We start from the raw sequence: 22,945 nt of genomic DNA, 5'->3' as shown, positions 1-22,945 counted from the left end.
AAATGCAACCAAAGACAGTTTGATAAAAATTTACCTTTATCAAGGAGACTTAGATCTAATTGAGCATGTGCTCTCATTTGACCCAAAGATGAAAAAAGAGAACTCAATCATGAATAATGCAACATAGGATGAATAATGCAACATAGGATAATATAATACATTAGCCTTTCTTACTATGTATATCAAGAAACATGTTATAATTCTTTAATTTCTTTCTATAACAATTGTATCCGGGCCAATTTGCGTGCACTTCGACTTTTCCACTGCTTGCTTGTGACTTTCTACCCCATGTTACAATCCTTCTTCCGCTTTATTCAGATCATCTAGGATCTCCAACTTTATCTCTTCTGGAAGTGCAGCAGATGGCCCTGCCTTCGAATAAAAGCTGGCCAAAGATCTAATAGCTTTCTCTAGCATAACATATGACACCTGCAAGTAGCACTAAGTCAAAACAATGACCAGATGAAACAAACTCTGTTTCCACTACAGCAGAAAAAAAGCCCTAAACTACAACTCTTGTTTTGCATGCTAGTGTAAAATGCATGTCAATAATTATATATCAGCTGGGTGTAGATAAGCGCCGTCATGACAAAGCTTGAGTAAGAAGCCCCCAATAACTCCCTGCCAACAGAACTTTAAAAACCGTAGAGGTAGATGTTTGAGAAGAAATAATTTTAGTTCAATAGACATTATGCAAGGTAATATTTGGAGTTACTCTTGACTTTAATTTGTTGAGCATGGACATCCAAAAGGCGCTCGACGAACAATAAATGATCTTTACAATGTCGTTGTATTATAATAACTACCTTAGAAGCCGAGGTTATATAAAATTGCAATTTGAAGTCAGTATGTCTTGTGAGCCGCTTAGCCAATTATTTTTCAAATTTTCTAAGCATATTTGGAAACAACCAATCCACCATATTGCGCATGAGCTACAGTTAAAAACAATCCACTTTTTTTGTTTGTTGAAAAAGGATTACCTCATTGACTACTGACTTTTCTCCTCTCCATCCACCCAGGTATTCCCTGATGGATTCCTTTGCTGCATCAGCCGTTCGTCTAAACTTAGACATGTCGTTTGGGTCTTCCTTTACGGATTCACGCAGTGTCTTCACCACCTCTCTTGCTGAGTTCAAGTAAGCCTTTGGTAAGACTTTTCCTGACTTTGTTGTCTCATTTGGATCAAACAAGGACTTAATAGCTCCAACCACACTTTCATCCTTGTCTTGAATCTCTTGATCCTCTGCCCAAGCTGGTAGCACCGTTGAGCCGCAGTTGAATGTTATGAGTGTAACCAAAGGACTGGCAAGACCTAATGCAAGAAGCTGGCGACGAGTTGCTTCTTCTTTAGATGACAAAATACCTGAGCTCCTTGATTGTAGTTTATCTGTTATGTTAAAAAGAAATTTGTCAAGAATTAGAACAATTCAATCACGATATTACGTGGATAAAGTACTCATATGAGATCTATACATCTCAAGGGCCCAACACAACATAAGAAAAAGAAGAAAAGTAATCTGACTAGTCACTGAAACAACCTCATGATGACCTAAAACGGAAGGGACAAAGTAAACCTATAAATGAAGCTCAGACTCGATTAGGCCTTCTCGTCTGGATACATAAGAATAAGGAGCAATAACTAGTTGTAGGCAATAATTAGCTAATGTTTTTGAACAGTCAGGTTACTTCACAAAGCATTTTGTCTTGATAAAACATTTAAATCATGGTGGGCTCTTTAAAGCTTCTCAGCATGTTCACAGAACATAAGTCCTAGTATCTTATCAAAGTTTTCCTCCTCAGTTTTTCTTATCCTATATCTCTCAAAGTCAACTTGTCCTTCCAGTGCTCTACTCACAAATCACTTAATATTAATACTTTGTGCCTCTTGATAAGTTAACTATTCTTCAGCCAATTGTAGGCTAACAACAATTGAACTGTCGCAGTCCAAGAAAATGTGTGTATACAACAAGAAGTATGTCTATGGCTATATGAATCCTCACTATCCATGTAGCTCCATGTAAAACCATGTTGCTCTTACTCTCCAAAAATGCCGCTGGGTGTTTGTCTGATCCTCAAAAAAATAGTGCATTTTTGGAGGATCCGACATGCGTGCAGCAGCATCTTTTGGGAGTCCGAGCAACACTACATCTCAGTTCAATATTATGAACAGTGAAAATTGGAAATTAAGGATTCACAATGCCCTTCCTATTTGTATGAAGACATCAAACATGAAATTCTTACATTCATCAGTGCCTTGAATCTTGTTACTAGAGCATGAAATGGCAAATGGACATGCAACATTCATGGGAATGAAGGAAGCCATCCTAACTCAAGCTACCCCATAAACATCAGAAGCAACCTTCACAACAAAATAAACAAGTCAGAATCATTAGCTAATTACCTCATCAAAAAGAAAGAAAACAGAATCATTATCTAATTAATCCAAACTAATTCAGTAAACTGATTTGAACCACACTGTCCCTCTATGTTCATGAGCCCACACTCAATCCATAAATGTTAACAGGAATACCAATAGGCTCCTATATAACTGGAACCACTAAAAATCAAGAATGTATATATGGCACTACAAAATATAATTCTACTTAACCATAGAAAAGGGTAATTGGGACACACCCAAAAGTCTTAAAATAGCTATCTTTAGGTAAATTAGTTCCAAGAAAGCAAGAAATAAAATACTCACCAAAGAATAGACAGACAGAATACTCAAGAAGCTGAAAGACTTCAGTTTGGGTGGAGAGATAGCTTTCAGTTTGGTTCACTGGTTGAACCGTTGAAAGGACAAAATTATCGCCAAGTTACTGTAAACAACCTCGTATTTCAGTTCAGTTGCAGTTTGGTACCTCATAGTTTTTGTTACACATTTCCTTTCGTTTTTTTCAACGTACAGTATACAATACAGTTGTAATATTATACTAATTTAAGTTATATGCACTAAAAGGTTTAAGAAATATTTACATAATTTTGTATATAGTTAATAAACATTAATGGTAATCTGTAATAAATAATAAGTCAATCTATTATAAAAGGGTAAATGATACTATTTTTTTTTAGTGTATATAATTTAAAGAATGAATTTTTTTTTTTTAATTTTGCTTTAAAAATCAAACACTTCTCCCAACTTTGAATAATAAATCTTATTTTCCTCCTATTTTAGGCAATGTTTGTTTTACCTTTATTATTTTCAATTTTATTTATTATGTTATATATCTATAAATTTTAAACTATATGTTTGTCAAATATACGTGTGTGTACGTGCGCACATTATTTGACAAATTTAAACTTTTGTGTAAAGTAATATAGTAATAATAATTAAATTTAGTTTCAACTCATTGATATCATATGTGTGAATTCTTTATTATTCTTTCGGTCTAGTGGAATAAACAAAAGATTTTAAAATCGTTCACAAGTGACACGGCTTAAATTTGCTAGAAGAAGAAACTTCATGTCCTGAAATGCATTATTCTAGAGTGTCAACTTCTCTTCAAAATTATGTCCTTCATTTGCTAGAAAATCAGCACACTGATTTGTCTCCCTCCAGACATGCCTAATCGTAATTTTGTTGACCTTCAGTAAATATCAATAATCTTCAATAATAAGTCTAAATAGATGATGTTGTACGTCCTCATCATTCATAAGTCTAACTTTAATCAAACAATTTGTTTTCATTTCCACTGCTTCATAATCTATTTGGTTTGGGACATTTAGTCTTTGTTTGATGCTCCACAATTTTGGAGTAACTAGAAAATTAAACCGCGCTTCGCGCGATCATTAAAATAAATTATAGTATATGAATAATATTTATTCACTGGTATTTACACCAAATCAATGGTTGTATGACATATGTAAGAATATACATGCTATCACTTAACTATTGTTAGTTAATCTATACATTCACACTATTAAAACACTTAACTATAATAATGATTTAGTGTAAATAGCCAATGCATATAATTACTTAGCATTATACATAGATATGAATGTTGGGAAAACTGTCAATTATGTAGATATGACTGTTGGGAAAACTGTCAATTATGGAAAGCTGAACCACTAAGTATAGGAGAATAAATCAAGAAAAAAAGAGTAAGAGATCATTATTGGGGAAATTTCATAAATATACGATTGGGTCACTTACATTGCAAAAAAATAGCCCAAAACTTACATTGCAAAGCTCTAATCCAAAACTCCCCTCTTTCTCCCCTCTCTCTCCACTGCCTCCTTCTTCTTCATTTTTTTTTTATTATTTTTTTTGTTGGAGTTCGCCACTGCCTCCTTTTTTAATTTTTAAACGTTTTTATTATTATTTTTTTAATTTTTTTAATAGAGTATTATAATTCATATACCCATATACACTCATATACAATATTATACAACATTATAATCCATATAGTCATATACAATATTATGCACTCATATACAATATTATACAAAAATTATAATCCATATACCCATATACATTCATATACACTTATATACAAATATTATACACCCATATTTCCATATACACCCGTATGCAATATTATACATCCATATACATTCATATACAATATTATACACCCGTATACAATATTTTACAATATTATAACTCATATATCCATATACATCCATATACACTCATATACAATATTATACAATATAATACACCCATATATAATATTATATAATATTATAACCCATATATCCATATACACCCATATACAATATTAAACACCCATATATATTCATATACACCCATATATAGTATAGCCGAAGTTTGTTCTCCGGCGTATACACCCATATACACCGACATACACTCATATACACCCATATACAGTCATCATCGGAGTTCCGTTCTCCGGCGAACTCCAACACCACCACCAGAACTAACTGTTCAAACATCAAAGATCCGGCATGACAGAGGGAGAGGGGAAATAAAAAAAAATTAAAACAAAATTTAAAAAAAAAAAATTAAAGATCTGACGTGACAGAGGGAGATGAGAAATTAAAAAAAAAAACTTAAAAACAAAAAAATAAAAATAAAAAATAATTTTTTTTTTAAAAGAAGGCAGTGGCGAACTCCAAAAAAAAAAAAAATAATAATAATAAAATTAAATTAAAATTAAAAAAAAAAGGCAGTGGCGAATTCCAAAAAAAAATTTAAAAATTTAAAAAAAAAATGAAAAAGAAGGAGGCAGTGGAGAGAGAGGGGGAGGAAGACGGGAATGGGTCATTTAAAAAAAAAAAAAAAATTGTTTAAACTGAAGATGGGCTATTGTGGGAAAGAAACTCAAATATGGGCTAAATTTGATAGCATTGGTACCCCAATTGATATTGAGTGTAATTATCTCATCATTATTCACCGTATTGACTTATCGCTATCTTTTAAGTTGACGTTTTGAGGATAATGGTTACGGTGTAGTTGTGAAAATTAAACAACTAAAAATACTTGTTATAATAATCATTTAAGTTTATAAAAACAACCATTTAAGTTTTGTACGCAATAAGGACTAGCTTGCAATAAGGTAAAAGAAAATTGAAAAAAATCTAAAAGAGCATCAACAACTCCATGTATAATTGTTAATTTACAAATTGGTTAAGCCATGAAAATTTAGGTACAATAAGGAAGTTGATGAAACATATTATTTAAGTGAAAATGCTAATAGATGAAGGTTTTTTGTAACTTAGACATAATTAGATGCAATAAACATGATAGAAGTAATTTTAGTTATTAAACAAATTGGTCAATGAATAAAATGAAGGAAAAAAACCCAAAAAGGAGAAAAAGATAATTAGAATTCTTAAAACAAAATTATATGGAACAAAATAATTAGGGGCAAATAGTAGAGATTAACAAACATATATATGTACGTACGTACATATATATATATATATATATGTACGTATATATATATACACACACAACAACATAGATTAGCAAATTCACTCTAGCAACATCACTTAACAAAAATTCATTCACTGTGTTTAGATATTGCAGAAAACCTCAAACAAAATTTTCAACTAAGGTAAAAAAGGGATGAGGAGAAAACAAAAATGAGCATCCAACAACTCCATGTGTGATTGTTATTTATAGATTGGTTAAGCCATAAGAATTAGGTAGAAGGGAGTTGAGAAGACATCTTATTCAAGTAGAGAATGCAAATAGACGGAGGTTTTTGTAACTCATGAGATATAATTAGATGTACTCCATAAATATGATTAAAAAAATTAATTATCAAACAAATTAATGAATGCAAAGAATGAAGGAAAAAGAATTGTACAAGGGAAATGAATCATCACATCTCCAACTATCATGGAAAAAGCTGCTTGCTCGTGGCTCTTGAGTGACCAAAATCTTGCAGTTAAAATAGTGTAACATATACAATGAATCGTCATTTAATTAGTATTAGATATTAAGAGAATTAAGATGTGTAATTAATGGATTATCATTAAGAGAGTGAATTTTTGACTTTTTAATATACAGCATAGTAATTTTAAAATGAAGAAAAATTCAAAAATAGGAGAGAAAAAAAGATAAATGATTTTCTAGGCCATATAGAGGTGTCACATCACCTTTTGCATTCCTAGTTTTATATTATGGGAAAAGGGTCAAATTTACCCTCCAAGTATAGTTTATAGTTTAAATTTGCCCTCCGTCAAAGTTTGGGATCAAATTTGCCCTCTTCGTCAAAGTTTGGGATCAAATTTGCCCTCTCCGTCAAAGTTTGGGATCAAATTTTCCCTCCAAGTATGGCTTATAGTTTAAATTTGCCCTCCGTCAAAGTTTGGGATCAAATTTGCCCTCTCACAAAGTTTGGGATCAAATTTGCCTCCCATTGGATACTTGATAAATTTGCCCTTATATGGATGGAAGTCTGACTTGGACTCCACAACACAAAAAAATTAGCCACGACGGATCCACATAGGCTCCAAGTAGACTCCCAAACCCAATTCTCTTTTTAACTCGTTTCCCAATCCCAATTCTCTTAACCCGTCTAGACTATTGCTGACACTAAGGCACATGTAGTAATGTGAAAAGCCGGAGTTTTAATCGCATCGAGGTAGACACGTAATGTATAAAATAGGAGGCATGTAAGAAAAATTCTATAGCAAAGCAACAACAAATATTTAATACGACCAAGGATTCGTTGTTCTCTCCCGTAGAAACATAGAATTTATCGACCAGAAAAACTTTCTTGAACATGACATCTATCTTAGGTGAACTTTGACAGGGCTAACTTAACTCATTGTTGTTGCCTCCTTGTCAGAAGCTCTCAAAAACTATTCAAGAGAACTGAAAATGGATTTTCAAAGCTAAACTGCACAAATTTATTTTGTTGTCTTGTTATCAATTTTACAGGATCATAACTTTTCTGATCTTACTTTCGGTATACATTTAGGAATGTATTCTGAGAAAAAACATTTTCCTCTGTTCAGAAATACTCTGAAGAGTTCATGAAGAAACCTTCACTATGACAAAACAAATGTTGCCGGGGCACTTTTTTTTTTTCCAAAAAGAGAATTGGGATTGGGAGAGACTACGTGGAGCCTATGTGGACCCAACGTGGCTAACTTTTTGTGTTGTGGAGTCCAAGTCGACTTCCATCCATATAAGGGCAATCCTATTTATCAAATTTGATCCCAAACTTTGACGGAGGGCAAATTTAAACTATAAGCCATACTTGGAGGGCAAATTTGATCCCAAACTTTGACGGATGACCAATTTAAACTATAAATTATACTTGGAGGGTAAATTTGACCTTTTTCCCTTTATATTATATATAGATGTTTGAAGTGGGCTTCATTTTATAAGTATCCTTGTAGTACTTTCCCTGATATCTCTAAAAGATCCTTCCAAAAGCAGTATCTCCATCTTGTGTTTTGTCCTGGATATGGAAGAGATCAAAATATTAGTTTGACTTGTGTAGATTTAGAAATGTGACTAGGAAATACTTCAACAATTTCTCGAGCATAATGTATTATTTGATTGCATATAAGCTCAGTGGGTATAAAGTTATTTTCAATCACATTTTTATTCGGGGAAATTTCAATAATGTACAATCTAGCATACAAAATTACATTTGCGTAGCCATAGTTTTAAATTACACCCCGCATAGCCACTTTTTTACATTATACAACAATATATAACTTTATACATCTGGAGTAGACAATATATCAACCTTGTATAAAAGTGTATAATAATGTATAAGAGGTGTTTATATCCAAGAAAATTCAATTGTATACAGCAATATACAACATTTTTCAATTATAGTGAGGGTATAAATATACAACAGGCTTTTGAAGTGAAGAGTATAAATTGGACAATTTCGGGTAATTTTACAAACATAAGCTATTTCGGGTAATTATTTTTTCTAAATAGTCATAAAGGGTTATTTTCCCTTTTTATTATGCTCTTTTCATATATGCCATATATTATTGAAAATACAAGCGAGACTTGACACACTGATTGCAGCTATTATCTATCGCAGCATTGAGTCATTGAAGTATTGACTTGCAGAATTTCCCCATATTTGTTTAGACTTTGGACATAACATCAGCACATCGATCACACTTTGGCGAGTCAATTATCTTTCTATTAAATCTACATTCATCCGACATAAATCTATTATGTTTGACAAGTCATACAAAATATTTTAGCTTCTCAGGAATACACAAACTTCCATGTAGTATTCCATTTCCAATCATTTGGAAAACCTGCAATATTACAAGCATTTACATTTGCCGATTTAATACTAAATTGTCCATTATTTGTTACATTTCGAATGAGTTTATTTGCAAAAGTTATATTGTCACAAATAAAAATAGATAATATATTATTTATTTCAGATGGTTGAACATAAAATTAAGATTATATATATTAGATAATATATTATTTATTTCAGATGGTCGAACATAAAATTAAGATTATATATGTTAAGTTTCGAGAAAATGATCTTTTATATTCACTTACAAATTGAAAAGAAGCAAATACTATAATGAGAGATACAAAATTTTAAATTTGGAGAAGATCGTAAGTCTTTGATACAGCTTTCCTCTTGTTCAAGTCTTTTGATTTTCCTCTTGTTCTAGTCTTTTGATCTATGTTACAAGACAGTATATACTCTATATATAATATAAAGCTGGTCATAAACAAGGTAATGTGACATCTCTATATGACCACCATTGACATTTATCTTTCGGAAAAGGGTCAAATATACCCCTGAACTATTAGAAAAAGGTTAAATATACCCGTCGTTATACTTTAGGTCCATATATACCCTTACCGTTATACTTTGGGTTCAAATATACCCCTTTGTTATACGTTGGGTCCAAATATACTCCTCCGTTAAAATTGTCCATGGAGGAAATAAACATGGCATTGATAACTCGGTGAGGTGGACACCACATGACATGCCACCTCACCGCCCCAACCCATTTACCCCTCTCTTCCCCTTCTTCCACCACTATCTTCTCCTCCCCTCCACAACCGTACCACCATTAGCACCACCACACCACCATCTCCACCTTCATCAAAACTCTTCGATTACTTAGAAGAAGCTCTTCAACATCCAAATATTGTACTTTAAATTCTATATCAAAATCAGTATTACGTAACATATTTTCTTTTCAAACCGAAATAAAATGGGAGATTCATCTTCTGTTGACACTAACATACCGTTGTTTGACATTTAACCTATTTTAACGTAGGATCTTTGAAGCTGATTTGAAATATTTTAAAAAATACATTCAATTTTATTAATAAATACAAATTGGCTATTTGGTGAACAGTAATGCAACTTTCCTCTTTCATCTGCAATGCTGGTAGAATATTTGCTGGAAGAATATTTAGGACATTTATCAGTAGGGCATCATATGATGAAGGTGGAAATGGTGATGTGGTGGTGCTAATGGTGGAAAAGTTATGGAGGGGAGGAGATGATAGTGGTGGAAGAAGGGGAAGAGAGGGGTAAATGGGTTGGGGTGGTGAGGTGGCATGCCATGTGGTGTCCACCTCACCGAGTTGTCAATGCCATGTCATATTTTATGTCCTCCATGGACGATTTTAAAGGAGAAGGGGTATATTTGGACCCAAAATATAACAGAAGGGTATATTTGAACCCCAAGTATAACAAGAAGGTATATATGAACCCAAAGATAATCTATATATATTTAACCCTTTTCTAATAGTTCAGGGGTATATTTGACCCTTTTCCAAATTTATCTCCTTTTTTGACATTTTTTGCATCTTTCTTCTTATTGACTATATTTAAAAGCGTATGTAAAGGCAATAAATAATTATAGTAAACAATTGAGAACAATGAAGAGTCATTGTATGAGCACCGTTACCTACAAAATGAAGATCATGGCTGGGAGGCAATAAAGAATTGCACTAATAAATGATTGTGAAGAGTGGTAGAGTCATCTTGCAACACAAGAATGAATTCTTTTCCTGAAATCTCCTATGTTCCTTCTACAGTACTATTCTTCCGTAGCCACAAACAATTTTCTTATTCTGCCTTTTCCTTTCTTCTTACTTTCTTTTTAGGTTAATTTTGTGTTTTGCAATGTACTTGAAATCTTTTCCAGAAATGCTTAAAATTAGAATATCAACTGTTATTATCCTTTTTGTTTTTGTTTCCCATTTCCGTTAATTTAAGTTGGGCATGTTATATTGTTGATTTTTGTTGGGGGCTTTTCCTAATTTAATTATAGAAAATTGGAATATTACATGTGCTTATTGTGTCAGTTTCTGGTGTGTCGTTCTTCCACTTTTCCTTTATGATTTTTTTATATTTTATTAACTTTAGGTTTGTTGATTATTGGAGGTTGCTTGGTTTGTGAATTTGCTGATTTGGATTATTTTGGTTTAAGAAGAAGGGGAGAGAGAGAGAGAGAGAGAGAGAGAGAGAGAGAGAGAGTTGTGGCAAGATTCAAAACCCACGAATTTCTATAATATTAATTCTCTCACTTATTTTCAGTAAAGTTTAACCCGCTAAATACATAATTTTATATATGTATATATGTAAATACCTCTTTACATATGTAGATGTAAGAAGGTACGTTAAATTTTTCGATTTACAATTGAATGAAGGTTGTATATGTATGATCAGGTTACTCCTTGTGATATTTTTTATTATCTTGATTTACTTATAACTTTCTTTAAAATCTTGATGCATTTTAAGTGAGAGTATGTTATACATTTTATTGATATTTAGAAAATATTTGATCAAATAGTCTATAACGTTCTTACATGTTGTGCTTGGATTTTTTTTTTTTGTGTAATATTGCTAATATTTGTTCTTTATATTTCCATGCAGGCATATATTAGAAAGAATGGACAAGATTAAAGATTTTAAAGAAAGAGTTTGAATCAGAATTGGAACTACTAGGTACTAACTACGTCTCTTTCACTTTGAGAAATGGTAATTTTGTGTAATTTTCTTTAAAATGGTTTAAATTTTATGAATGAAAAGCCTATATCCTAATGTTTTTGCCTAATTGTTTGGAATTGACTATATTTTGTTTCCTTTAAATTAATAAATATCATATAAATACACAATATTATAGAATCATTAAAAAACTAAAATTTATCTTAAGTTTTGCTTTCAATATCTTAAAAAGTGATACTTTCACTATTTTCATTTTAGAGTAGTATCTTCTCTCATTTTCCTTTATCTTATACCTTTTGAAAATAAAATAGTTTCTAATATAAAAAAAGAAAAAAACAAATGAATAAAGGATATAATACCAAGGATGAAAACAATGAAAAAGGACAAAACTTCTTTGTGTTTATGTTTATTTTATATTTCCTTAAATTAATATTAAGAAAATTGTATGTTGTATTGAAGTTTTTTTGCTCCTTTTCTAAATTGAACTGTTCAATTGTGATAAATATCATTTTTTTGGTTTAATATGATACGTGATATCATTCAATTGTGGCTAATGACTTAACAATATGTGACATTATTATTTCATTAAAACATATTATCTTGATTAATTATCTAAATTCATATTGAGAAAACATTTGCATTGTAATCTGAATTATATTATTGAAATTATTGAGAAAAAGTATATAATAGTGTATTTTGTGAAGTTGGAGGTTTTACGACTTCATATTTGAAACACGGAAAAAGTGAAGGTTGAAAGTAATCTTTCAATTAATGAGAAGATGATTTCACTCAAAGAGATAGGGATAAACTTGATCAAAGAATATACAAAGATTAGTTTTTTAGTAATAATTATAAAAAATTATTCAATCATAAATAATTTTCTTTAACGATGGCGCAAAGCGCGGGCTAATTCACTAATATGCCCTAAAATACCATCTAAGAACTCTCATGCAAATCTCTCTTAAAACAATTTTTCTTTTTAATCTTTTTTTACTAGTATACGTACCCGCGCGCGCGCGATTATCAAAAATAGAGAGGAGAGAGATAAGAAATAGATGTATATGAACCGTATGTGACATATTGCGGATATAATATTCTCATTAGTCTTATCACATACTAAAATGCGCAAATTATTCAAAAGAAAAAATAGAAAGGAGAGATAAGAAATAGATGTATAGGATCCATATGTGACATATTGCGGATATAATATTCTCGGATCAGTCTTATCACATAATAACATTTTCCCATGGTATATATAGTTGCTTCAACTTCATTATTAACCATTTCTTTATCAACAGCTCTAGTAATCTTGAACTCTGCTCCAGGCTTCAAGTCACCTGAAATATGAAACATTTGTAGCTACATTAGTAAGCAAGAGTGATCTGTAATAGGTGAAATTTTTCTTCGAATAATTAGGAATTAAAAGCTTACGATTTTGGAGTTAGCGAAGTCACCAAGGGCACTGTTAGCATGGTATGGATCACAATCTGTGCTTGTTAGGCTTCCCCATTGGCATCTTCACCATCAGCAATCACAGCAATGGATTCACCTTCTCTATATGGGACCTGATCAACACAACAAAAGCAATTTAGCTCAAACAAAACTTTAACAGTTTATAGTCTAAATAGTCTAAACAGAAAAGGCCAATTATTTTTTAAGATTAAGTGATATGTTGTCAATAATAAGATCATGTGCCGAGTTTCTTTTTTGCATAATTCCATTCTTCTATTGGTTCTCATCTAATCAATTTGCGTAAGTCACAAAATAGGGGAGATGTCTATCGACGTCAAGGTATGTGTGAACGGACCATACCTTCCTAAATAGAACCGATTACAAAGAACCCTAGTCACTTTCGAGAGAGCAAAAAATGAGATGGATAATCGGATAACTACATAAGCACACTCTAATAAGAAGGCTGCTTTGGCTATTTCTGTCAAGAATTTCTCGGATAATCCACCATATTCAACAATATAACCAAGACAATTACTATCTTGACAGAACGCGGACCAGGTCCGATAACTTCACCAGCCGTTTTTGTTGATACTTTATCCATGTTGATGAATTCTCTGAACATGTCAACTCTGTCAAGGATCGGAAATGATTTAGATCACTGTTATAGCAGAACAAAAACAGTTGGCACCCTTTAATTTAAAAAGCAAGAAACAGTTGCATGTGTAATTCCAAATTGATATCCTTGATGCAAGAACTACTCATTTGAATTCATGTAAGTCAACATAGCAATATCATTTTATGTAAAAATAAAAAATAAAAAAATACTTTCTTCATGGTAATCATGACATTGAAAGTAATACTTGCATCCAGTCCTGTAAATTTAATCACATCACGATCATATGCCCTGAAATAAATAGGAAAATTCAACACCATAACAGCTCGAATTCTTCATTTAAATAGAGACATTATATCTTTACTAATAAAACTCAATTCTAACTACTATGTCATACCTAGCAACAATCACAGAAAAGTGAAGTGATGTTTGCTAATCCATCTTTCCGCAACTATACAATTTAAATGAAGTGGTTGACTGCAAATATAGATAGATAATTTATCAAATAACAGTATCATCCAGTGACTGGAATATCGTTTAAGCTGTAACACACTCTTACAAAGTAGATTAAATGTAGAAAAATATTTACCTCAATCAACTTTATGTTTGTCTTCAGGATGCACAACTATATTTTGCATATGTACATTGAACTTCTTGTTGCTGCTCAGTTGACACTTATTCAATGAAAATTTCTGCCCTCTAAATTACGGAAAACTTCTTTATACACTACATTTGTAGCTTCATTTGTTATTTTTCCATCTTCATCATAACATAAGATCTTCAACCCTTTTCTATTTGTTACTCGAGAAAATGCAACATACAGTTGTCCATGTGTAAACACCGGCTTCTTCAAAAATAATCCCACATTACACAATGATTGACCTTGGCTTTTATTGATGGTCATGGCAAAAGATACAATGACTGGAAATTGCCTTCTTTGGAACTTAAAAGGAATTCTTGCATCGGATGGAGTAAGTGTCATTCTTGGGATAAAAACTTTGTCTCCAGCCATTTTTCCTGATAATACTTTGGCTTCAATTACCCGATTTCCAAGTCTTGTGATTATCAATCTTGTGCCATTACACAATCCTGCCGATTGATCTATATTTCTTAACAACATGACAGGAACACCTACCTTCAAAGTGATGGAGTGATTTGGAATACCTGAACATTTAATACTATTTAGGAATTCAGGTGTATGTACATGCTCCAAAGATGTAAATGCATTATCAGACATGCAAATTGTATCCGAACTTAAATATGATTTATCCTGACTATGGTTGAGGGAAACCATGTAATCATTCACCGATTCCACCATCTGAAGAGTCGGAGCAAGAATTGCTCTTTCTTGAAGGTATTTTATATCAGTGGAATGTATCAAGTAATCAGAATATGTACTTTCTACAATTCCAGATATCGGATCATCACAATTATGTATAAGAAGATCATCGGGTATTTCTATTTTCTCAATGCCATCAATGGAACATCCAATCTTTCCATCACCTATTGCCAAAATCCAATCAGAAAACTGTTTTAAATCATCCAAATCTGCACCTGATAGACTTCCTTGCAATCTCATATTCTTTGTTAGCTTTAAGACCTGACATTGGGGCCACAAATCTGAAGAATTTAGAGTTGCATTAACAATCTCTTGCCTAGTACCTTTTGTAATTACTGGCAAGATTTGTCTGAAGTCACCTCCAAGTACTATTGTTTTACCTCCAAATGGTCGATCTAAATTTGATGGATCTTTAAATCTTAAAATATCTCTAAGAGTTCGATCAAGAGCTTCAAAACAGTATCTATGCATCATTGGTGCCTCATCCCAGATGACCAACTTCGCCTTAACAATCAACTTTGCCAAAGGACTACCTTGTTTTATATTGCATGTTGAATCTTCAGTTGGATTTAAAGGAATCGCAAATCTCGAATGAGCAGTTCGACCTCCTGGTAACAAAAGAGACGCAATACCACTTGAAGCAACATTTATCACTATATCACCTTTAGATCGTACGCCAGAAGACAATGTTCTCCACATAAATGTTTTTCCAGTTCCACCATGACCATATAAAAAGAACAACCCCCCTCTGTCTTGGTTCACTGCAGTCATGATTTTATCATACACACACTTCTGTTCAGCTGTTAATTTCATCACTAATTGTTGATGTTCCTGTGTCAAAGAGCGTTTGTTATAGCGCAATTCCTCATTAATTAGTCTGTTGGCACTATCAACGTCTTGCTCACTGTAATCTGGTCTTGGCATTGTTGGAAAATCATTAAAACTTTTTCCACAACCTTTTAAAGTCCTCTCCATCTTTTGCAAGCAGCGATTTTTCAATTCATCATCTGTAAGCTCTGCCTCTGGATGACATAAAAATGTTAAATAAAATATATAATCATAAATAAAACTCAATCATGTAGTTTCACGTATATGTAGTTGCTGCTTTTTAGCATAAATAATCTTATCGAATACCATATCAAAGATTGGATCTGGAATACTCTTTTTTGTTATGTAAACTAAATGAATTACAATAAGTCAAAAGAGAAAGACCTGTCATGATGTGAATAAAGTTCTTCCTTACTTCTTTCCATTAATCTAGAAGTAATTTTAATATTTCAGCTAACTTAGCACCAAAAAAAAAAAAGTATTTCAGTCATATATGTGCAATGTTAGAAAGTTTCAATACCAAACTGGTAGTGTCAATTTGGAGAAACTCCACATTGTAGCAAAGTTTCAGCTGAACACCCAATTAAAAGTGAGAATTGGCAGCAAAATCTGCAATTTTTATAGTGCAGTTTCAGTAGCCTTTCAGCACAGTTTCACTACAAATCAGGTCCATATTTCAGCACACTATACTTCACTAAAAAAATTCAGATTTTAGCACATGTTTTGAACATTTGAGCACTATAAATGTCACGAAAAACTTCACGAAAATAATCTGCAAACTTCATCATATTTTTTGCACATCAAGCACTCTAAACTAAACATTTTAGCACTCTAAGTTTAACTTTTGAAGTTCTGGTGTACTCATTTAAGGTAGCAATTAGTGTGGCCAGATCCTTAAGTCCCTGGTAGTAGACTCAAGTCCAAGACAGGGCACAACCAATTTTTTAAGAAAGATATATTTTTAAACGCGCTTAGAACATGTAAGACGAAATGGTAAAAAAAACCTGAATTTTTGTTAAACATTGAACAAATAAAAATAGAGAGTTGTCTTTGTTTATTAGACTATCAAATGCAAGGAAGTAGAATATACAGTATTTATCAGGTATCAACATATACTTAATGTTTAATCTAGAGAGCACATAAAAAACATTGTAATTATATAATCATTTTTTTTTTATACCTGAGTTATCCAATAATGTTCTTACTTCATGAAGGATATCGTCTGACAATAACCGCCATGACGCTTGCCAAACAAATTCTGGTCGTGACATTGAATTTGATAACAACAACATGACAAATAATTGTCTAAGATAAGATGGCATTCCCCAGTTACTGGCCTCCTTTATAGCATCAACATACTCTTTGTCGTCATCCAACAAACCAAGTGCATAACATGCATCTCTAAAAGTGGAATGGTCATTTCTTAGTTCATCATAAGAAATTGGACCTTTGATTATATTCAACAACAACCTCAGATAATATAACTCTCCGCTCCCTGGAGTAACAAAGAAAATCCGCCCAATAGAAAATGCAGATGTTTTTCTCCTGACCCATTTTTTTAAATTTTGATCCCACCTAAATTTAAGAGGGAATTCTGCATAAGTCAAATCTCTTGCTTCCGGATATTCTTTGTTTGCCTCAAACCAACTCAAAAACATCGATTCCCTTACAGTTGGTCTATTTACTACATTCTCAATGTGATCATCATCAGAGAAAATGACGGGCTGTTCATTTGGAAGATGGAATGATAGTCTTTCCACTGGCGGCTCTCTATGGTGAATTGGAAATTTTAATATTCTCCATGCGGCTTCACATGGTGATATGTAGCGACAATCATAATACATATTGATTTCATCAACAGTTGATGAACCATCCTCATGAGTACTTTGTGAAAAAGCAGCAGTTGCACGATCATGCCCTTTATTGACATACTTAAATAAGTATTTTATTGATCGTGATTGGTTGCACCATTCCACATTGATATGAGCACCATATTTTAATAATAAGAAGCGATTGTGTGGCACCACATACCTGTTATCCAATTCAATTCCATTTTTCATAATTGTTCTACCATTATCCCTTCTTCTATAAACAGGATATCCTTCTTCGTCAACTGTTGTTGCGTCAACAAATTTTTTAGGAAAGTGTTTCGTACATTTACCATTCTGCATGCAAGGAGAAGACTTCCTAGCAGAACCACATGGGCCATGCATCATCAAATTTTTCACGACATTATAATAATAAGGATCATCCCCTTCATGTGGTATTTCTGCTGAAATTATTCGATCAATATCTGAGGCGCATGGAAATTTATTATGCTCATGAAGAAAAAGCAAGATATGAGCATGAGGCAACCCTCGTTTTTGGAACTCAATGGTATAAATCACTGCATTGGAAATCAACCGAGTTTAATAGAAAAAAAGGTTTGTCAAAAATCATCTATATTAAAAAATGATCTTATAAAATCAGCATCTATATGTAAGTTTAAAGTGCAAATATTATATACCTGCTTTTACTTGTCCAAAAACTTGATTGTCTTTCAAATCCTTTATTAAGCCGTCCAATTTGATTTTGAACACCCTGCTTAAGATATCTGGACGATCTTCTGGAGTCAACCCTCTGCTCTCTACGAATCTAGTAATCTCTGGCCACTTAGGATTGCAAGTAAATGTGATAAAAAGATCAGGGTACCCAGCCCATTTGCATATAGCCATAGCATCTTGATAATTCTGCAACATATATCGTGCACCCCCTGTAAAGCTTGATGGTAGAATTACTCTTTTTCCTTGGGATGAAGGATCAGTGTCTCCATGTAAAATAGCATCTGTTAGGACCTTATAAAAATCAACTCTTAATTGCTTTTGATGAGTCCTGATAAATTTCAACCGAGAAGACTCAATCATTGTATAGCCATCAACTAAAAACTGTTGAAATAGTCTTCTTGAGGACACAATGGTAGGAACTTCGTCTTTTCTTTCTTGAATTCTATAGACAAAATATTCTCGCATGCTAACATATTGCCTTCCTCCCGATGATTTATCACCTCCACTTAAAGGAATGTCCTCTCTATACCCGTCTTCACCGTAAGGAAAAAGTAAAGGGTATTGTAGACCTAAATATGCAGCATTTAGTTCATTTATCCTTTGTAGCTGCCCAGATTGTGTTTCTATAATGATGTCACGATCACATCCAGAAACTTCAAAGTCACCTACCACTAAAGCAGCTACTTCTGTTATTGTTGGTAAGTTGTATCTTCTACCATCGGTACCTCTTTTCCCTATTAGTCTGAGCTTCACATTTGAGTTGATATTTTCTTGGAATCTATCTCGGACCATTCTAAAAGTCTTGGCCAAAACATTATTGTCATCGAGCATTTGTTTTAGATCAGCGACAATTTCAGCATGAAGTTTATTAACATCTTGGCCCCGACTGAAAGAAAATATATGATATCAATAAGGTCATCTAAATTAATTTTTATTTGCATAGTATTATATAAATAAGGTGGAATACTAACCTGACAGCGTTAATTCTATTTGCAACTTCATTTTCTGTATCATAGATATATAACTGTGCAAACTTTGGAGTAGATCCTTCAGGAGGTAGTAAGCTCCCAATTTGATGATAATTTTGTCCAAATAATTTGAATGTTCTTGGCCCTTGTGTCTGATTGACAGAGACATCAACCTTTCCCCCCATTGATGTAAATGAGAACATAGAGTTATAACTCCTTATTTTTTCTTGAAAATGATTACTTTTATGACCTGTAATAAAATAATTGCAGAATGATGAATGTGAGTATAATTTGATTTGAATATATTGATGTTAAAAGTAATGATTCCTCTAACCTGTTCCAAATAGTAGTTGTTCCAAAACTTGAGGAGGCTTCTTAAGATCTGGAAGTTTTATTTTTCCTTTTTGACAGCACATTGTGAAAATTGGGTTTTTTGAGTTGTAATGCTTGTGGATTCTTTCTTCATACCAAAATATAGCTCCACACTTTTCGCATTCATATGTAGCATCTCCTATATCCCAGTAATCTATACTTGCAATAGTATATATAAATTTAATGACACAAGATAATTGATTTGATTTATAGCACTGTTTTATGTGAATAAGAGTTTCTCTCAAGTACCTTCAGTGCAAATGTCGCCACATTCAACATCCACATCTAAAGACAGTGGTTAAATCAATTAATAGAGTTGTTTTCTAATATATACATCTATATTTGCCAATATAGATTCATCTCTAATAGTAACGGCAGTTTCAAAGGTATGCTTGTCATACCTGGATACTCCTCTTCATCGTCATCTTCTATGTTAGTTTGCAGCTGCCCTGTTATGTGTAAAATTATTGAGCGATATTGATGTAAACGTAATAATCTTTTTGTTAAATTTAAGATTGTACATTCAGAAAGTCACATCTCGTATGATGTCTTTTTTTTTTTTTTTCGTATGATGTCATTTTTTTGAAGTTAAACCAATATTTCCTAGAAACGTACCTTGTATAACTGTGTTGCTTATTGCAGCCTCAATCTCTAGTAAGAGAGTTAGACTAATTAATTTCCAGTAATCTTAACATTGTAATTTATTTTAACTGATAACAAATGTAAATTTGAAATACTCACCTTCCAGTAGTGGTGTGTCATTTAAATCAGGTAGAGAATTATGTGTTTGCACATCTACAAAGTAATATAAAATTTTATTATCAATTACAAAATCCTGTTAAAGTACTTGTTTTTAAAACTTGTGATCCACTTTGGACTAAAAATTAATAAGACAAACAAAATTCTCATACCTTTTTCAGTTGGAGTGTCAGTTAAATCAGGCAATATGTTTTCATCGTGCATACCTATGATGGCATTGTTTAATGTTTATAAGTAAAACAGATGAACAAAATAAGTCAAAAGAAAGTGTATATGATAAAGGTCTTAAATAACGAACACAATTGAGGGACTAACCTTGCAATATAGGAAATGTGTTTAAATCAGGAAGAAGATGACGTGTTCTCATGTCTACACAATGAGTTATATATTCATCATTAGTTGTTTAACTATTATCCAACTTAACAAAACATTCAAATAAGAATAAATTATGGTACAGTAACTTCAAGGAAAGCTATTGTAAATATATTAAATCAAGGATGTTGTCACTCACCATTTGTTATATCAGACAAAGGATGAAGTCTTTCTTCATTTTCGACAGCATAGTTTCTGTTTTTGGAGGGTTCAACATTATCTGTAGAAGAAATTTGTATGTTATCTCAACTCAGCTTCTAGAATTAGCAGTACATATAAAGGAAAATATGCTAAATCAGAGCAATAGAAAAAATTACATAAGTTAGAATATGATAGGGAAAAAAATTATCAACAGAAGAGGTTTAAGCAATAGATGATAGAATTAATCAAATATGTGTATCTAGCACGCGAGAGCAAAGGAATTTATGATTTTGCATATTTTTCATATCAATAAATCAATTATATTTTGCATATTTCTCTAGTGTGGTTTGCGGGCTATTGTACAGGTGCGGGGTTTATAATGTGCGCACCCAAAGGGTAAAGGATGCAGGTTCCTTGTCATAAAAAAATAATAATAATTAGTCTCATTACTTGATTATCGACTGGAAACAACCTAACACTATAGTTCCACTCCATTCAACACTTTAAACCACTTCTAATAATGTCGATAACTGTAACTTCTCCAAGCAACCTCAATTCCAAGTTAAATTTATTTGAATAATTTTTCTACTCTTAAATAGTAAATCTTTCACTATACCGACTGCATAAATTAGAACTGATTTTTCTATACCATCATTACTCTAATGGTTTTATTTGTTTTAAGCTTGAAACCGGAAGTTTTATAAAACTTATTGATCACAGATGGTAGTGGTAATAAAAGATCATAATACCTTTGATAACTGAGTTTGTTTTGCGCCGTTTCTGATTCTGTATGTTGTATGTGGTTGGTCTGGGAAGTGGAATTTTTTCATTTTCCATGGAGATCGATCTAAGAAGATGGATTTAGTATGCCTTTTTTGAAAGAATGTGGAAGTAAGATGAAGTGGTTTGATGGTTTTGAAAAATGAAAAGTGGAAGTTTTAGAAAAGATACATTTGTCAGAAAGTGCAAAAACTGTTTTTGGACTATATAACTGTTAGCTTTAGCATCTACCAAATTGGGTACCAACGTATTAAATGCAGTTGAAGTTGAAGGACAATCCAGACAACTTTAATAATTAAAATTTAGTTAAAAATAATAAAGACATGTAAATTCATAACAGGAATCATTCAAGTGGCATTTCCTCTTCTCCCTTATCTATCTATTTATTAAAAGAAAGAACTTCTTAATTTAAAAGTTAAATTATATTAGTGCCTTTCTAAATAATTTGCTATTAAGAGTAGAAAATTATAAATAACCCATGTCATTTATAAACAGTTACAAATGTTTTGATTTGTTTCAAATTTTCACATGGAATATTGGGAGAAATTACTCAAAAGAAGTGCCTTACACTGATGGAATCGAATCGGTGAAGATAGTTTGAGCTCGTTGATTTCATATCTGAATCACTCTTCAATGGCTTCAACATCATCATCTTATAGTTTGTTGCTCTGTGGTTATGATTTTTGCTAAACCAGGTGAGAGCTTAGTAGGTGCAATTAAAGCAAAATCAGATCAAAGAAGATGAATTTTTACCTTTGAAGAAGGATTTATGCTGAATAGGGAGCAGAGGAACTCCGACTTGGTCGTGGCTAGCTCAGCTGTTCTTGAATTCGATGGTCACAGTGGAAGTTTCAGGACTCAGAGAGAACTTAGGAAAGTGAATTTTGTCCTATTTAGGAAAGTGACTTTAGTGGTTTGTTGGTTGATTTTTGACCGTATAAAATTAGGAAAGTGACTATCTGTCCCATTTACTTTCATTTTTGCTTTTCTTTATAATTGGCAATTTTTTCCAATTAAACTTTTCCAGAAATATGATTTTTCATCTATTATTTGATGATGAGGCAACTGATTCATCTACTATAAAGAAGGTATGATTTTTTTTTTTTTTTTTATGGAAATTATACTTTTCCCTTCAAACTGGAGTTTTTGCTGGTTGAAAATTCTGTTTTGCTTAATGCAGAATGGCACTGAAATGCTGGTGTGAGGATGCTTTAGTGCTGAAAAATGTCTTCTTTTGTTACTGAACAGCTGGTGATGAAAGAAGAATGAAATAAAACTTTAACTATCATGATAATGTTACAATTTAAAAAGTACATCGTCCGTGGACATCGTACCAAAGTTTAAGGTGAACACTAAATTGTCGGGAAAATTGTCGAAAATCTAAACTTTCACCA

The 22,945-nt window shown here is 32.3% G+C and overlaps 2 protein-coding genes across 32 annotated transcripts; both read right to left on the bottom strand.

The window, feature by feature from the left end:
- Positions 1 to 3: 3 nt before the first annotated feature.
- Positions 4 to 2,856, bottom strand: LOC132043245 (photosystem II D1 precursor processing protein PSB27-H2, chloroplastic). The gene is made up of 5 exons (XM_059433723.1): positions 2,702 to 2,856; positions 2,242 to 2,359; positions 981 to 1,387; positions 272 to 429; positions 4 to 231 (listed from the first exon to the last, which is right to left on the bottom strand). The coding sequence occupies exons 2-4, from the start codon at positions 2,321 to 2,323 to the stop codon at positions 292 to 294; spliced, it is 627 nt and encodes a 208-aa protein (XP_059289706.1). The 5' UTR covers positions 2,324 to 2,359; positions 2,702 to 2,856; the 3' UTR covers positions 4 to 231; positions 272 to 291.
- A 9,811-nt stretch (positions 2,857 to 12,667) lies between these two features.
- Positions 12,668 to 22,724, bottom strand: LOC132043247 (uncharacterized). Of its 31 annotated transcripts, none has more exons than XM_059433736.1 (19): positions 22,305 to 22,724; positions 22,120 to 22,237; positions 21,521 to 21,618; positions 20,770 to 20,850; positions 20,574 to 20,627; positions 20,411 to 20,464; positions 20,241 to 20,294; positions 20,115 to 20,150; positions 19,901 to 19,948; positions 19,749 to 19,784; positions 19,462 to 19,653; positions 19,131 to 19,377; positions 18,123 to 19,045; positions 16,797 to 17,885; positions 14,039 to 15,810; positions 13,847 to 13,926; positions 13,197 to 13,465; positions 12,816 to 12,949; positions 12,668 to 12,721 (listed from the first exon to the last, which is right to left on the bottom strand). In XM_059433736.1, exons 3-15 carry the CDS (start codon positions 21,606 to 21,608, stop codon positions 14,129 to 14,131), a joined length of 4,584 nt encoding a protein of 1,527 aa, XP_059289719.1. In that variant the 5' UTR covers positions 21,609 to 21,618; positions 22,120 to 22,237; positions 22,305 to 22,724; the 3' UTR covers positions 12,668 to 12,721; positions 12,816 to 12,949; positions 13,197 to 13,465; positions 13,847 to 13,926; positions 14,039 to 14,128. The 31 variants fall into 31 exon arrangements, with proteins under 31 accessions (XP_059289719.1, XP_059289710.1, XP_059289708.1 ...); XM_059433727.1 differs by lacking the exon at positions 13,197 to 13,465 and adding an exon at positions 13,697 to 13,740 and having other exon boundaries at positions 16,797 to 18,002; positions 22,305 to 22,723; XM_059433725.1 differs by having other exon boundaries at positions 16,797 to 18,002; positions 22,305 to 22,723.
- Positions 22,725 to 22,945: the final 221 nt, after the last annotated feature.

Source organism: Lycium ferocissimum, unplaced genomic scaffold (genome assembly GCF_029784015.1).
Source record: "Lycium ferocissimum isolate CSIRO_LF1 unplaced genomic scaffold, AGI_CSIRO_Lferr_CH_V1 ctg2235, whole genome shotgun sequence".
NCBI classification, from domain to species: domain Eukaryota; kingdom Viridiplantae; phylum Streptophyta; class Magnoliopsida; order Solanales; family Solanaceae; genus Lycium; species Lycium ferocissimum.
The sequence above is the reverse complement of the archived record's forward strand: the minus strand, read 5'-3'. Positions and strand labels throughout refer to the sequence as shown.

Excerpts from the sequence above, each read along its gene's own strand:
- LOC132043245 (XM_059433723.1), bottom strand. The coding sequence starts at position 2,323 with ATGGCTTCCTTCATTCCCATGAATGTTGCATGTCCATTTGCCATTTCA. Across the intron at positions 1,388-2,241 it reads GATTCAAGGCACTGATGAAT|ATAAACTACAATCAAGGAGC; the intron begins GTAAGAATTTCA and ends TTAACATAACAG. Across the intron at positions 430-980 it reads AAAAGTCAGTAGTCAATGAG|GTGTCATATGTTATGCTAGA; the intron begins GTAATCCTTTTT and ends TGCTACTTGCAG.
- LOC132043247 (XM_059433728.1), bottom strand. The coding sequence starts at position 21,608 with ATGGAAAATGAAAAAATTCCACTTCCCAGACCAACCACATACAACATA. Across the intron at positions 20,295-20,410 it reads TGACACTCCAACTGAAAAAG|ATGTGCAAACACATAATTCT; the intron begins GTATGAGAATTT and ends ATTACTTTGTAG. Across the intron at positions 19,046-19,130 it reads AATAGAATTAACGCTGTCAG|TCGGGGCCAAGATGTTAATA; the intron begins GTTAGTATTCCA and ends ATTTTCTTTCAG.